The following is a 15,624-nucleotide window of genomic DNA, read 5'->3' as shown; positions in this document are numbered from 1 at the left end:
CCCGGTCGTCATTTATATTCCCTGTGTCCCGGTCGTCATTTGTATCCCGGTGTACCGGTCTGTATATACATTCGTTTTTTAGTTTTGTTTTTCTCCTTTATTTTTTTCCTTTTTTTTCTTTTTTAGTTTATTTAGATTTTTAGATTTTTTAGTTTTTTTATTAGTTTTTAGTTTTTTTTTCTTTTTAGTTTTTTTGTAGTTTTTACCTTCTTTTTAGTTTTGTTAATTTTTTTTTTTAGTTTTTTATTGGTTTTTACCTTTATTTTAGCTTATTTTTCAGTTTTTTCCTTTTTTTTAGTTTTTTTTAGTTTTTAGTTTTTTTAGTTTTTTACCTTTTTTTAGTTTTTTTAGTTTTTTTAGTTTTTTAGCTTTTTTATTTTTTTTATTAGTTTTTAGTTTTTTTTGTAGTTTTTGCCTTTTTTTAGTTTTTTTAGTTTTTTAGCTTTTTTATTTTTTTTATTAGTTTTTAGTTTTTTTTGTAGTTTTTGCCTTTTTTTAGTTTTTTCAGTTTTGACGTCACCTGATCCAGTTTTTTCAGGTGACGTCACCTGATCCACGATCCACAGATCCACAGACAACTTATTTTTATATATATAGATAGTTTTTTTTTTTTTACTTATGTCCTGGTCGTCATTTATACTCCCTGTGTCCCGGTGCTTTGTTGATTGCTAATCGAACATTCCTTTTGTCCTGGTCGCTTTCTCTTTGAGTTTCGTCATTTATTTTTTTCTTTTTTAGTTCTTTTAGTTTTTACCTTTTTTAGTTTTTTTTAGTTTTTTAGATGAAAATTTTTTTTAGTTTTTTCCTTTTTTTCTTTTTAGTTTTTTATTGGTTTTTACCTTTATTTTAGCTTATTTTTCAGTTTTTTCCTTTTTTTTTAGTTTTTTTTTATTTTTTATTTTTTTTAGTTTTTTACCTTTTTTTAGTTTTTTTAGTTTTTTTACTTTTTTAGCTTTTTTACTTTTTTTATTAGTTTTTAGTTTTTTTTTTGTAGTTTTTGCCTTTTTTTAGTTTTTTTCAGTTTTTTTTTTAGTTTTTTATTGGTTTTTACCTTTTTTTTAGCTTATTTTTCAGTTTTTTCCTTTTTTTAGTTTTTTTTAGTTTTTATTTTTTTAGTTTTTTACCTTTTTTTAGTTTTTTTAGTTTTTTAGCTTTTTTATTTTTTTTATTAGTTTTTAGTTTTTTTTGTAGTTTTTGCCTTTTTTTAGTTTTTTTAGTTTTTTAGCTTTTTTATTAGTTTTTAGTTTTTTTTGTAGTTTTTGCCTTTTTTTAGTTTTTTTAGTTTTTTAGCTTTTTTATTTTTTTTATTAGTTTTTAGTTTTTTTTTGTAGTTTTTGCCTTTTTTTAGTTTTTTCAGTTTTGACGTCACCTGATCCAGTTTTTTCAGGTGACGTCACCTGATCCATCCACAGACAGACAACTTATTTTTAATATATACTAGCTGTTGGGGTGGCGCTTCGCGCCACCCCAACACCTAGTTGGTGGGGGCACTTCGCGCCCCCCCCAAGCCCCCCCGCGCGCGTAAGTCGTTATGCGCCATAATAGTTTCGCGCCATTGTAGTTGTGTCCCTATGTCCCACCTGTGAATATAGATAGATATATATATATCTATATATATATATATATATATATATATATATATATATATATATATATATATATATATATGGTTTTAACTACGTAAAACTTGCGAATATACAACATTCTTTGCTGTCCCATTGTCTTTGCATATAAATAGATTGTCAGGTTTACCGACTCTTGAACATGCAACATATAATGGTCCATGGGAAAACAATCTGTATTCAGATCTATACCTCATGATTCTAATGATTGCCCTTGAGCTTTGTTGATGGTGATTGCTAATCGACCATTCCCTGTCCCGGTGTCCCGGTCGTCATTTATATCCCCTTGTTTCCCCCGGTGTCCCCGTTGTAGTTGTGTCCCTGTGTCCCGGTCGTCATTTATATTCCCTGTGTCCCGGTCGTCATTTGTATCCCGGTGTCCCGGTCTGTATATACATTCGTTTTTTAGTTTTATTTTTCTCCTTTATTTTTTTCCTTTTTTTTTCTTTTTTAGTTTATTTAGATTTTTAGATTTTTTAGTTTTTTTATTAGTTTTTAGTTTTTTTTTCTTTTTTTTGTAGTTTTTACCTTCTTTTTAGTTTTGTTAGTTTTTTTTTTTTTTACTTATGTCCTGGTCGTCATTTATACTCCCTGTGTCCCGGTGCTTTGTTGATTGCTAATCGAACATTCCTTTTGTCCTGGTCGCTTTCTCTTTGAGTGTCGTCATTTATTTTTTTCTTTTTTAGTTCTTTTAGTTTTTACCTTTTTTAGTTTTTTTTAGTTTTTTAGATGAAAATTTTTTTAGTTTTTTCCTTTTTTTCTTTTTAGTTTTTTATTGGTTTTTACCTTTATTTTAGCTTATTTTTCAGTTTATTCCTTTTTTTTAGTTTTTTTTTATTTTTTATTTTTTTTAGTTTTTTACCTTTTTTTAGTTTTTTTAGTTTTTTAGCTTTTTTACTTTTTTTATTAGTTTTTAGTTTTTTTTTTGTAGTTTTTGCCTTTTTTTAGTTTTTTCAGTTTTTTTTTTAGTTTTTTATTTGTTTTTACCTTTATTTTAGCTTATTTTTCAGTTTTTTCCTTTTTTTAGTTTTTTTTAGTTTTTAGTTTTTTTAGTTTTTTTAGTTTTTTTAGTTTTTTAGCCTTTTATTTTTTTTATTAGTTTTTAGTTTTTTTTGTAGTTTTTGCCTTTTTTTAGTTTTTTTAGTTTTTTAGCTTTTTTATTAGTTTTTAGTTTTTTTTGTAGTTTTTGCCTTTTTTTAGTTTTTTTCTTTTTAGTTTTTTTGTAGTTTTTACCTTCTTTTTAGTTTTGTTAGTTTTTTTTTTACTTATGTCCTGGTCGTCATTTATACTCCCTGTGTCCCGGTGCTTTGCTAATCGAACATTCCTTTTTCCTGGTCGCTTTCTCTTTGAGTGTCGTCATTTATTTTTTTATTTTTTAGTTCTTTTAGTTTTTACCTTTTTTAGTTTTTTTTAGTTTTTTAGATGAAAATTTTTTTTAGTTTTTTCCTTTTTTTCTTTTTAGTTTTTTATTGGTTTTTACCTTTATTTTAGCTTATTTTTCAGTTTGTTCCTTTTTTTATTTTTTTTTTATTTTTTATTTTTTTTTAGTTTTTTACCTTTTTTTAGTTTTTTTAGTTTTTTTAGTTTTTTAGCTTTTTTACTTTTTTTATTAGTTTTTAGTTTTTTTTGTAGTTTTTGCCTTTTTTTAGTTTTTTCAGTTTTTTTTTAGTTTTTTATTGGTTTTTACCTTTATTTTAGCTTATTTTTCAGTTTTTTCCTTTTTTTTAGTTTTTTTTAGTTTTTAGTTTTTTTAGTTTTTTACCTTTTTTTAGTTTTTTTTAGTTTTTTTAGTTTTTTAGCTTTTTTATTTTTTTTTTATTAGTTTTTAGTTTTTTTTGTAGTTTTTGCCTTTTTTTAGTTTTTTTAGTTTTTTAGCTTTTTTATTAGTTTTTAGTTTTTTTTGTAGTTTTTGCCTTTTTTTAGTTTTTTTAGTTTTTTAGCTTTTTTATTTTTTTTATTAGTTTTTAGTTTTTTTTTGTAGTTTTTGCCTTTTTTTAGTTTTTTCAGTTTTCAGTTTTCTCACCTGATCCAGTTTTTTCAGGTGACGTCACCTGATCCACAGATCCACACACAGACAACTTATTTTTATATATATAGATATATATATATATATATATATATATATATATATATATATATATATATATATATATATATATATATATATATATATATATATATATACTAGCTGTTGGGGTGGCGCTTCGCGCCACCCCAACACCTAGTTGGTGGGGGCGCTTCGCGCCCCCCCCAAGCCCCCCCGCGCGCGTAAGTCGTTACGCGCCATATTAGTTACGCGCCATTGTAGTTGTGTCCCTATGTCCCACCTGTGAATATAGATAGATATATATATATATATATATATATATATATATATGTTTTTAACTACGTAAAACTTGCGAATATACAACATTCTTTGCTGTCCCATTGTCTGTGCATATAAATAGATTGTCAGGTTTACCGACTCTTGAACATGCAACATATAATGGTCAATGGGAAAACAATCCGTATTCAGATCTATAACTCATGATTCTAATGATTGCCCTTGAGCTTTGTTGATGGTGATTGCTAATCGACCATTCCCTGAGTCGCCATCGTCATTTATATATCCCCCTGTGCACCCCGGCGTCCCCTTTGTAGTTATGTCCCTGTGTCCCGGTCGTCATTTATGTTCCCTGTGTCCCGGTCGTCATTTGTGTCCCGGTGTTCCAGTCTGTGATTTCTCTTTGAGTGTCCCGGGCGTCATTTATATTCCTTGTGTCCCGGTGTCCCGGTCGTCATTTATATCCCCCTGTGCCCCCCGGCGTCCCCATTGTAGTTGTGTCCCTGTGTCCCGGTCGTGACAGACAGACAGACAGACATAACCCACAAACAACTTATTTTTATATATATTTATTCATATTTTTTTAGTTTTCTTTTTCTCTTTTATTTTTCAGTTTTTTCCTTTTTTTTAGTTTTTTTCTTTTTTAGTTTTTAGTTTTTTTTTAGTTTTTTACCTTTTTTTAGTTTTTTTTTTAGTTTTTTTAGTTTTTTAGCTTTTTTAGTTTTTTTATTAGTTTTTATTTTTTTTGTAGTTTTTGCCTTTTTTTTATTTTTTTCAGTTTTTTTTAGTTATTAGATTTTTACCTTTTTTTAGTTTTTTTTAGTTTTTTAGCTTTTTTAGTTTTTTTTTCTTTTTAGTTTTTTTTGTAGTTTTTACCTTTTTTAGTTTTTTTCTTCTTTTGTATTAGTGTGAAATAATTCAGACGTCATATGCGAACAAACATGACGTCACCTGATCCATCCACACATCCACAGACAGACAACTTATTTTTATATATATAGATAGATATAGAAGATAGATAAGTTGTCTGTGTGTGGATATGTGGATCTGTGGATCAGGTGACGTCATGTTTGTCCGCATATGACGTCTGAATTATTTCACACTAATACAAAATAAGAAAAAAAAACTAAAAAAGGTAAAAACTACAAAAAAAACTAAAAAGAAAAAAAAAACTAAAAAAGCTAAAAAACTAAAAAAAACTAAAAAAAAGTAAAAAACTAAAAACTAAAAAAAACTGAAAAAACTAAAAAAAGGCAAAAACTACAAAAAAAACTAAAAACTAATAAAAAAACTAAAAAATCTAAAAAACTAAAAAAACTAAAAAAAGGTAAAAAACTAAAAAAAAACTAAAAACTAAAAAAGAAAAAAACTAAAAAAAGGAAAAGACTGAAAAATAAAAGAGAAAAAGAAAACTAAAAAAATAAGAAAATAAAAAAACTAAAAAAGAAAACTGAAATGAAACTGTATCTATATCTATATATATAAAAATAAGTTGTCTGTGTGTGGATCTGTGGATCTGTGGATCAGGTGACGTCATGTTTGTCCGCATATGACGTCTGAATTATTTCACACTAATACAAAATAAGAAAAAAAACTAAAAAAGGTAAAAACTACAAAAAAAACTAAAAAGAAAAAAAAACTAAAAAAGCTAAAAAACTAAAAAAAACTAAAAAAAGGTAAAAAACTAAAAACTAAAAAAAAACTGAAAAAACTAAAAAAAGGCAAAAACTACAAAAAAAACTAAAAAAAGGAAAAGACTGAAAAATAAAAGAGAAAAAGAAAACTAAAAAAATATGAATAAAAATACAAAAAAATAAAAAAGATAAAAACTACAAAAAAACTAAAAAGAAAAAACGAAAAAAAACTAAAAAAGCTAAAAAAATAAAAGAAGCAAAAATCTAAAGAAGGTAAAAACTACAAAAAAAAAAGAAAACAAAATAAAAAAATCTAAAAAAGCTTAAAAACTAAAAAAAAAACTAAAAAAGATAAAAAACTAAAAAAAAAAACTAAAAAAGGAAAAAACCATAAAATAAACTAAAAACTAATAAAAAAAAAATAAAAAAGCTAAAAAACTAAAAAAACTAAAAAAAAACTAAAAAAGGTAAAAACTAAAAGAACTAAAAAAGAAAAAAAAAACTAAAAAAAGGAAAAAACTGAAAAATAAAGGAGAAAAAGAAAACTAAAAAAATATAAATAAAAATAAAAAAACTAAAAAGATAAAAACTTCAAAAAAAACTAAAAAGAAAAAAGAAAAAAACTAAAAAACCTAAAAAAACCTAAAAAAACCGGGACTCCCTGTGTCCCGGTCGTCATTTGTGTCCCGGTCGTCATTTGTGTCTCGGTGCTTTGTCGATTGCTAATTTATATTATATTTATATTTATGTTTTTTATATTTATTAATATTTTTTTAGTTTTCTTTTTCTCTTATTTTTCAGTTTTTTCCTTTTTTTTAGTTTTTCTTTTTTAGTTTTTAGTTTTTTTTTGTTTTTTACCTTTTTTTAGTTTTTTTAGTTTTTTTAGTTTTTTAGCTTTTTTAGTTTTTTTATTAGTTTTTAGTTTTTTTTTAGTTTTTGCCTTTTTTTAGTTTTTTCAGTTTTTTTTTAGTTTTTAGTTTTTTACCTTTTTTTAGTTTTTTTTAGTTTTTTAGCTTTTTTAGTTTTTTTTCTTTTTAGTTTTTTTTGTAGTTTTTACCTTTTTTAGTTTTTTTTCTTCTTTTGTATTAGTGTGAAATAATTCAGACGTCATATGCGGACAAACACGACGTCACTCGACAGACAGACAGACAGACATAACCCACAAACAACTTATTTTTATATATATTTATTCATATTTTTTTAGTTTTCTTTTTCTCTTTTATTTTTCAGTTTTTTCCTTTTTTTTAGTTTTTTTCTTTTTTAGTTTTTAGTTTTTTTTAGTTTTTTACCTTTTTTTAGTTTTTTTAGTTTTTTTAGTTTTTTAGCTTTTTTAGTTTTTTTATTAGTTTTTATTTTTTTTGTAGTTTTTGCCTTTTTTTATTTTTTTCAGTTTTTTTTTAGTTATTAGATTTTTACCTTTTTTTAGTTTTTTTAGTTTTTTAGCTTTTTTAGTTTTTTTTTCTTTTTAGTTTTTTTTGTAGTTTTTACCTTTTTTAGTTTTTTTCTTCTTTTGTATTAGTGTGAAATAATTCAGACGTCATATGCGGACAAACATGACGTCACCTGATCCATCCACAGATCCACACACAGACAACTTATTTTTATATATATAGAAGATATATATATATATATATATATATATATATATATATATATATATATATATATATATATATATATATATATAGATTTTTAACTACGTAAAACATGCAAATATACAACATTCTTTGCTGTCCCATTGTCTGTCCATATAAATAGATATTCAGGTTTACCAACTTTTGAACATGCAACATAATAATTGTCCATGGGAAAACAATCCGTTTTCAGATCTTTACCGTATTTTTCTAACGATTGCCCTTGAGCTTTGTTGATGGTGATTGCTAATCGAACATTCCCTGTGTCCCCGTCGTCATTTATATATCCTCCTGTGCCCCCGGCGTCCCCGTTGTAGTTGTGTCCCTGTGTCCTGGTCGTCATTTATATTCACTGTGTCCCGATGTCCCGGTCTCTAATTTCTCTTTGAGTGTACACGTCGTCGTTTATATTCCCTGTGTCCCGGTCGTCGTTTGTGTCCCGATGTCCCGATCTCTAGTGTCATCTTATAATGACGTCATATACAAAGCCTTATATACTTATAATGACGTCAAATGCAAACCCACAAACAAACAAACATGCATATATACAACTTATTTTTATATATATAGATACAGTTTCTTCTTTAGTTTTTTTTCTCTTTTTTAGTTTTTTTCTTTTTTTTTAGTTTCTTCTTTTTATTGATTTGTTTTCTTCAATTTGTCAATGTTCATTCTAACGTTGACACTTGGAAAAATCTTTACGTGCCAAACATGCTAAAGCTCCAACAATTTATATTAAACCTCAAATTTGGGGTATCTGTTTAAAGATTTTCGAATTACTTTAATCTATTGTCAAAATATATTGAAATATTTGTGCAATTCCCAGTTTTTTTAGTTTGTTTTTTTTTAGTTTTTTTTCTTTTTAGTTTTTCATCTTTTTATTTTTTTACGTTTTTCTTTTTAGTTTTTTTTTTAGTTTTTTCTTTTAGTTTTTGTTTAGTTTTTTACCATTTTTTTTTTCGAATTACTTTAATCTATTGTCAAAATATTTCGAAATATTTATGCAATTTCCAGTTTTTACATTCTAGCTTGTTTTCTTTTATATATATAGAAGATATAATCTGGCGTAACAGACAAAGTGTAACAGACATAACAGACAGACAACTTATTTTTATATATATAGATTTGTTGTAATGTCTCAAATTTCATTGTGGTTCATTTTCGGTTGTCTAACTCTTGCTTTGACAGCGTTCTTGTTTTTCACATTCATTCACAGAGTCGACACATTAATTTAAAACTGATTACAAAGATGACAAGTTTTTTTTTTACATAATCTGTTATGAGATGACGGTAGAAGGGGTCCTTGGCCAGAGCTTTTTTGGTAGTCCTGTCAAACTCCATTTTGCCATGCATTTAACAAATTATTTAAAAGCTGTTTTGTTGTCGTCACTTCGCATACATCAACGTTAGTGGATCGATGTTCCGTTCCCGTTTAACGGTTGGGTCATCTAATCAAAAAATGGCATAAAGTGTCTTTTCGAATAAAGGCCCCAAAGTGCATTCAGTTATCGCTTGTCAATCTATGTGTGATGCTCTTTTGTATAATAATTATATGGAATAGAATAGGGTCAGTTCATTCAAAAACTCAAGGACCACAGTCTCAAAAACAAAGACTCGTCCATAGAAAGATAAATCGCCACTATATAACCTAACCTAATTTCTGATCAAGATGTAATTTCTGAATAATTTTTTATTTCCTTATTTTTTCCAAGCTTTAAGCCCAAACAATTCTTTCATTAAATCTCTGAATTCACTTCAGTAATTCATTCATTTGATTTAATTGGTCATTATTATTATGTAGTATTCTGATACGCCGTGATTTTCAGGTCTTCCTTATGATAGTATTGATGTGTGCAACATTTTGTGTATCGAGTGTCGCAGTTCTACTTATCCCTGGTAAGATTTTTGTTTATAAATTGGAGTATCATTACTCATCTGTCTTAAATTTTTGACGCAAGTTTAGGTTGTGATATCATGAACCAATTTGGAAATGCAGGGCCTTTTAATAATAATAAATTCTTATTTTGAGGTAGTTACCACCTGAAATTTTGTTTTTCTGATCCTCGGGTAAAAAAAAAATCGATTTTGTCAGGGTAAGAACATCTCAGTACAGTGAAGATTTTGGTACTATAGTTTTTTTTTTTAATTTGCATATTCACAAAGACTAAGTTTAGTAAAGGCTTATTTAAGATCTTGAATAGCATTAGTTAGGTTATCTTAGATACCACTGCTTATGTTAATAAACTGTATGTAAGGAGTGACCTTTGTCAATGCTAACAGAAACTCTAAAGAACGGAGCTTTGATGGTAATTCGCCGATCAGAAGATTAACTTTCTAAAACTGATTAGAATTATGCCCCCTCCCTCTCCCTAAAAAAAGCATTTGGCGTTGTGAACAGTAAGAGAATATATGATTTCCGAGGGGTCATGCTTATATGATTTTTTTATGAAGGATTATTGTTTAGAGTATTCGATTGCAGTATTTCAAGAGAGGGCCAATTCTGGCAGAAATATCAAGTTCAAGTTTCTCTATTCTATAAAAAAGAGGGCCATTCTATTTCATTCTATCTCTCTATTCTATCTCAAGAGAGATAGATAGATCGCTGTCTATCTCTGTTCTATTTCATCTCTATTCTATCTCTGTTCTATTTCAAGAGAGTGCCAATTCTGGCAGAAATATCAAGTTCAAGTTTCTCTATTCTATAAAAAAGAGGGCCATTCTATTTCATTCTATCTCTCTATTCTATCTCAAGAGAGATAGATAGATCGCTGTCTATCTCTGTTCTATTTCATCTCTATTCTATCTCTGTTCTATTTCAAGAGAGTGCCAATTCTGGCAGAAATATCAATTTCAAGTTTCTCTACTCTATAAAAAAATGAATATTACGCCCCAGTAAAGTACCGATTGCCACCATTTTGTAGTGAAACAAAAGAAATCACCTAAATTAGGCCAGTATTGGATCAAGCGACAGTCTTAAACTAGTTATTCAGTTTAAAGTGGTCAAAATTGTGTATCTCTGAATGCAGTACTATTCTTGGTGTGAAGTAAAAGAATTCTATTTATGTATTTAATTGTATTTATTTACACAGAGAGCGACGGTGGTATCCTCTGAGAACATATTTGTCTAAACCCCTCCCTAAAAGTTTTTACATATTATGACCTGAAATCTATTTGTAGCTTTTTAGGATAAGATGCCTCATGTTTAAAATAATTCTGAATATGAGACGAGAAAAAAAAAACGGAAATCAAATTTCGTATATAAGGAGCCTACTGCTTCTTAAATGCCCTGGATCTACTATCAGCATAAGTATTGCGATGTCACAGATACTACTCGTATATTCAGAAAAGCATATATGATTTAAAGGTAAAATGTGTTTTTTTCTTGAAATATCCGCCAGGACGGGGGGAGAACTTCCTATGTATGAGGGGTTAGGATTACTTTTTACTGTAAAAACATGTTCTCGCTTGGCTTTACTATCCTGTTGTTCGTTGTTTTGTTTTTTTTAGTTCGGCCTCAAACTCATCGCTGCATATAGATACCCGTTTTATGTGTCCCCAAAAAACTGTTCGCACCACTTTGAAATGTTTAAAATAAGGCTAATAAGGCGAGCTGTGCTGTTATGGATGATATGATCCAGTCTCTTTGTGAAATTAAATAAAAAAAACAAGTTTTTTTAACTGAAAGTAAGGAGCGACATTAAAACTTAAAACGAACAGAAATTACTTCGTATATGAAAGAGGCTGCTTCCTCATCAACGCCCCGCTCTTTACGCTAAAGTTTGACTCTGGCTCTCAATTCTTCTTTTTAAAACAGTAAAAAACTTTAGCGTAAAGAGCGGGGCGTTGGTGAGGAAGCAGCCTCTTTCATATACGAAGTAATTTCTGTTCGTTTTAAGTTTTAATGTCGCTCCTTACTTTCAGTTAAAAAAAATTTGTTTTTTTTATTTAATTTCTGAACGTTTTTGAATCAATGCATGTTTTGATTTTGGCTCTCCGCAGAGGAATAATTAAAACGAAATTTGTATTTTTTTTTTTTTTTTTTTTTTTTTTTTTTGCTAAATGGCTTTCTCATAATTTTGATCGAATGATTTTGAGAAAAAAGAGTGGGGGAGGAAGCCTAGTTGCCCACCGATTTTTTGGTCAATTAAAAAGGCAACTAGAACTTTTAATTTTTTACGAATATTTTTATTAGTAAAAGATTTACGTAACTTATAAATTAGCTTACGTAAAGAACTTTTGTACTCTCATATTTTTATTACATATATGAGGGGGTTCGCCCCCTTGTCAGATCCTCGCTCTTTACACTAAAGCTTAAATTTCGTCCCAATTCATTAAGAATGAACCCAGAATCACAAAAGCCGTAGAATAAATAGTTGAAATTACTAAAAATACTTTAACGTAAAGAGCGAGGTATTAGGAGGAGGTGAGCCCCTCAAATGGGTAATAATTTCTGTTTGTTTTAAGTTTTAATGCTGTTCCTTACTTCCAGCTGAAAGAACTTTTTCATATTTATTTTTTCATTGTGTTTTTAAATAATGCTAGTAAATCCTGCGCTCCCTTCATGGAGATTTCCTTCCCCCATGACAAACTATCGATGTAAAGTTCCCCCAGCATATCCCCCTCTTCTCAACCCCTCCCCCAACCAAAAAAATCCTCCTGAAAACGCCTGTACACTTCCCAATAACCATTACTATATGTAAGCATTGGTCAAAGTTTGTAACTTCCCCATGTTGCCCCTCCCATGGGGACTGTGGGGAGTAAGTCGTCCCCAAAGACATAGTTATAAGGTTTTTCGACTACGCTGAATAAAATGGCTATCTCAGAATTTTGATCCGTTAACTTTGGTAAAATAATTAGCGTGGGAGGGGGCCTAGGTGCCCTCCAATTTTTTTGGTCACTTAAAAAGGGCACTAGAACTTTTCATTTCCGTTAGAATGAGCCCTCTTGCAACATTCTAGGACAACTGGGTCGATAAGATCACCCCTGGGAAAAATAAAAAAAAAATAAAAAAACAAATAAACACGCATCCGTGATCTGCCTTCTGGCAAAAAATACAAAATTCCACATTTTTGTAGATAGGAGCTTGAAACTTCTACAGTAGGGTTCTCTGATACGCTGAATCAGATGGTCTGATTTTCGTTAAGATTCTATGACTTCTAGGGGGCGTTTCCCCCTATTTTCTAAAATAACGCAAATTTTCTCAGGCTCGTAACTTTTGATGGGTAAGACTAAACTTGATGAAACTTATATATTTAAAATCAGCATTAAAATGCGATTCTTTTGATGTAGGTATTGGTATCAACATTCCATTTTTTAGAGTTTTGGTTACTATTGAGCCGGGTCGCTCCTTACTACAGTTCGTTACCACGAACTGTTTGAGACTGAATTGGCAGGGAGAATGACCCCACTGGATCTGGCATAATATGCCAGAATATCTGGCATAGTATGCCAGGTTTAAATACTATGATGTATCTAGTGCCAAGAATTTAGGTTTATAAAAAAAAGAAAAAAAAATGTATTTTTTATTTGAAAATTTGTTCTTTTTTGACGCCTTAAAAAAAAAGAAAAAAGGCTACGAGTATTGCTCAAGAACTTGTGTAGACTTCGCTTGATCTCATTTTCTACTGCCTTGTTCTTTTTAGAGTTTTGTGATTTTTTTTCTAAATTAAAGCCAGAATAAGATGAAGGAAAAATTGAAGTCTTTGATGTGTAGCAACTTCAAGACCTTAATTTCTAAAGTACCTGGGTCCAAGTCATCATCCCTGGTGAAAACATGCATAACAAAACCAAATGCTGTAAGCTTACCAGTATAAAATAGTTATGAAGTGAAAATGATGGTTGTGTTTCCTTCAAATGATGGTAAATAGCTAGAGATTTTGAACTATATCAAAATATTTTTTTTTGAAAAAAGCTTTGACGAAATGTTTTTAGAAAAAAAAAGAACTATGCTTCTCTAAAAGAGCCTTATCCGTCGCTAAAGAGCCTTATGATATCGAGCTGGATACACCGACCAGAGCCGAAATACTAAAAGCGATCAAAACCCTAAAAAACCACAAAGCCCCAGGTGAAGACGGCCTCCCCCCGGAACTATACAAACAATGCCCTGAGGTCACTGCTTAACAGCTCCATGGCATTCTCGACGAAGTGTGGAGGACCAACACTTTTCCAAAAGACTGGAAGACATCAGTCATCCTCCCTTTCTATAAGAAAGGAGACAAAACCGAATGCAAAAATTACCGCGGAATAAGTCTCAATAAACATTGCCGTCAAAATATTCGGGATCATACTCTTGAACCGCTTTAAAGGGGCAAGGGAGGAAAGAACTCGAGGAAATCAAGCCGACTTTCGACCAGGTAGAGGGTGTACAGATAATATCTTCGCCTTTCGCCTCATTATCCAGCAGTTTGAAAGATACAACCTACCCCTGATCTTGATGTTCCTGGACTTCATTGCTGCCTTCGACTCTGTCACTCGCCAGAAACTTTGGAAGATCCTGGAGAATGACGGAATGCCGCTGAAGTTTGTTGAACTGATGAAGGCATACTATGACGCTTCAGTGAGCCGAGTTAGAATCTATGGCGAAGAAACTGAAGAATTTCTGGTTGAGTTCGGAGTAAAACAAGGATGTGTCCTCTCTCCGACTCTGTTCAATTATTGCATCGATTGGGTGCTTGAAAATGCTCTATCGTCTTATCCAGGAGCGCAGGTTGGACAGAATTTCTCGCTGACTGACCTCGATTATGCGGATGATGTTGGCCTCCTGTCAGACCCTGTAGAAGCCCAAAACATGCTTGACAGCGTTGTGGCCTGGGCAGATCTGATCGGCTTGAAAGTCAGCACAGAGAAAACGAAATTCATGGCTATTAACCACGACACAGGACCATTCCCACTAACTATCAACCAAGTTCAGCTGGAAAAAGTCAACCGTTTCACATACCTAGGCTCCCAGCTTTGTACTGACGGATCTTCCGACACTGATATCCAACAGAGAATACAGAAAGCGCAGACAGTCTTTGCCTCTCTTCGGAAACCCTTATGGAATCGCCGTGAAATCAGTGTCCAAACGAAAGTTCGAATTTACATGGCACTAGTCCGCACCGTTCTCCTTTACGGGTGCGAAACATGGTCGGCAAAACTACAACAAGAGAATACACTTAAGGTGTTTGAGCATACTTGTCTACGAAGAATTCTCAGAGTACAGCTACGTGACCGTATCTCCAACGTGAATATACGTCGAATGTGCAATATTCAGAGAGAGGTTGTGCTCACTATTAAAGAACGCCGTTTGAAATGGTTGGGCCATGTATTGCGGAAACCGCCAGAGTACCTGCCTCGCCAAATACTTCTAGTTGAGCCTATTAGCTACTGGAAGAAACGCCAAGGAGGACAGAGGAAGAACTGGTGGAACCTGGCCAAGTCAGACCTTGAACCAATAGGGGGTTTCAGAAAATTTGGTCACAGATGGTCAACACAGTTGCTCGCCTTTGCAGAGCAGCTGGCACAAGATCGATCAACATGGTGCAAGAAGGTCTCTAAGATCATCGATGCCGGGCGAGGTGGAAACGCCTGATTCCCGCCACAAGTACAAGTAAGTAAGTACAAGTAAGTAACTATGCTTCTCATTAAGGTCATGATGCAAGGTCAAGGTCATTGAAGTTGACTCTCCTCAATTAAGATTCCACTAAGGAGAAATTTAGTAGCTCCGATTAATGTGCTACAAAAATAAACTCAGCAATGCTAGTGATTTCTCTTGATGAATAATTACATCCGATTCTAAGGTCACGTTAACGTTTGGATTGTGATCACTTAATTTTTGGACATTTTAAAGGAACAATTGTGAGAGAAGTCAAGAATGGGTAGTTTTTTCCCCTGTTTTGGATTTTTTTTTTTTTTTTTTGCTAGCGAATATTGGTGTTGCCCTAATTTTGCCTTTGATTACACTGAAAGTGTCAAGAAACGCCAACAGCTAGATGACGTTGTCGATTTCTTTATTGTCGATATCAGCGTCCGTTTCTACTCTTTAGAGTCACCCATATTCTGTCGTGATGCATTATAAATCTTCTTCTTTTTTTCACATCTAGTGTTGTTTGCAATGGTTCTGTTGATAAGGAAAAGTACTTAGAAATTATTATTGTTTTTATATATTATTTCAAGTTTTGATGTCTAATGTTGAGTAGTGTTATTCTAGTCTGATATTTAATGTTGAGTCGTCTTATTATAGTCTAATATTCTAGGTTGTCACTCTTGGTCGTGGACAGTTATTAAGAAATGAAGCAAATTAAGCTTGACAATTACGTTTGGTGTCATTGACGTAGTTCACTGCTTGCAAATAAAATACTGGCTAGCTGTCAGTCCTTTATTTTTTTCAGAACTTTCTGAAGTTCTGAGATCAGAACTTTCTTTCACAATCA

General features: G+C 30.7%; 1 protein-coding gene across 1 annotated transcript in view; it reads left to right on the top strand.

Annotated features, from left to right (window-relative positions):
• The window catches only part of LOC136034542 (E3 ubiquitin-protein ligase MARCHF6-like), a 289,901-nt gene that overhangs the window by 257,383 nt on the left and 16,894 nt on the right, over nt 1–15,624 (top strand). Inside the window, exon 2 of the mRNA XM_065715771.1 lies at nt 9,040–9,109. Within this exon, the coding sequence (XP_065571843.1) occupies nt 9,049–9,109 (61 nt within the window). The 5' untranslated portion in view covers nt 9,040–9,048. The remainder of the gene's footprint in view (nt 1–9,039; nt 9,110–15,624) is intronic.

The sequence above is a fragment of the Artemia franciscana genome, chromosome 13, assembly GCF_032884065.1.
Source record: "Artemia franciscana chromosome 13, ASM3288406v1, whole genome shotgun sequence".
NCBI classification, from domain to species: domain Eukaryota; kingdom Metazoa; phylum Arthropoda; class Branchiopoda; order Anostraca; family Artemiidae; genus Artemia; species Artemia franciscana.
The sequence above is the reverse complement of the archived record's forward strand: the minus strand, read 5'-3'. Positions and strand labels throughout refer to the sequence as shown.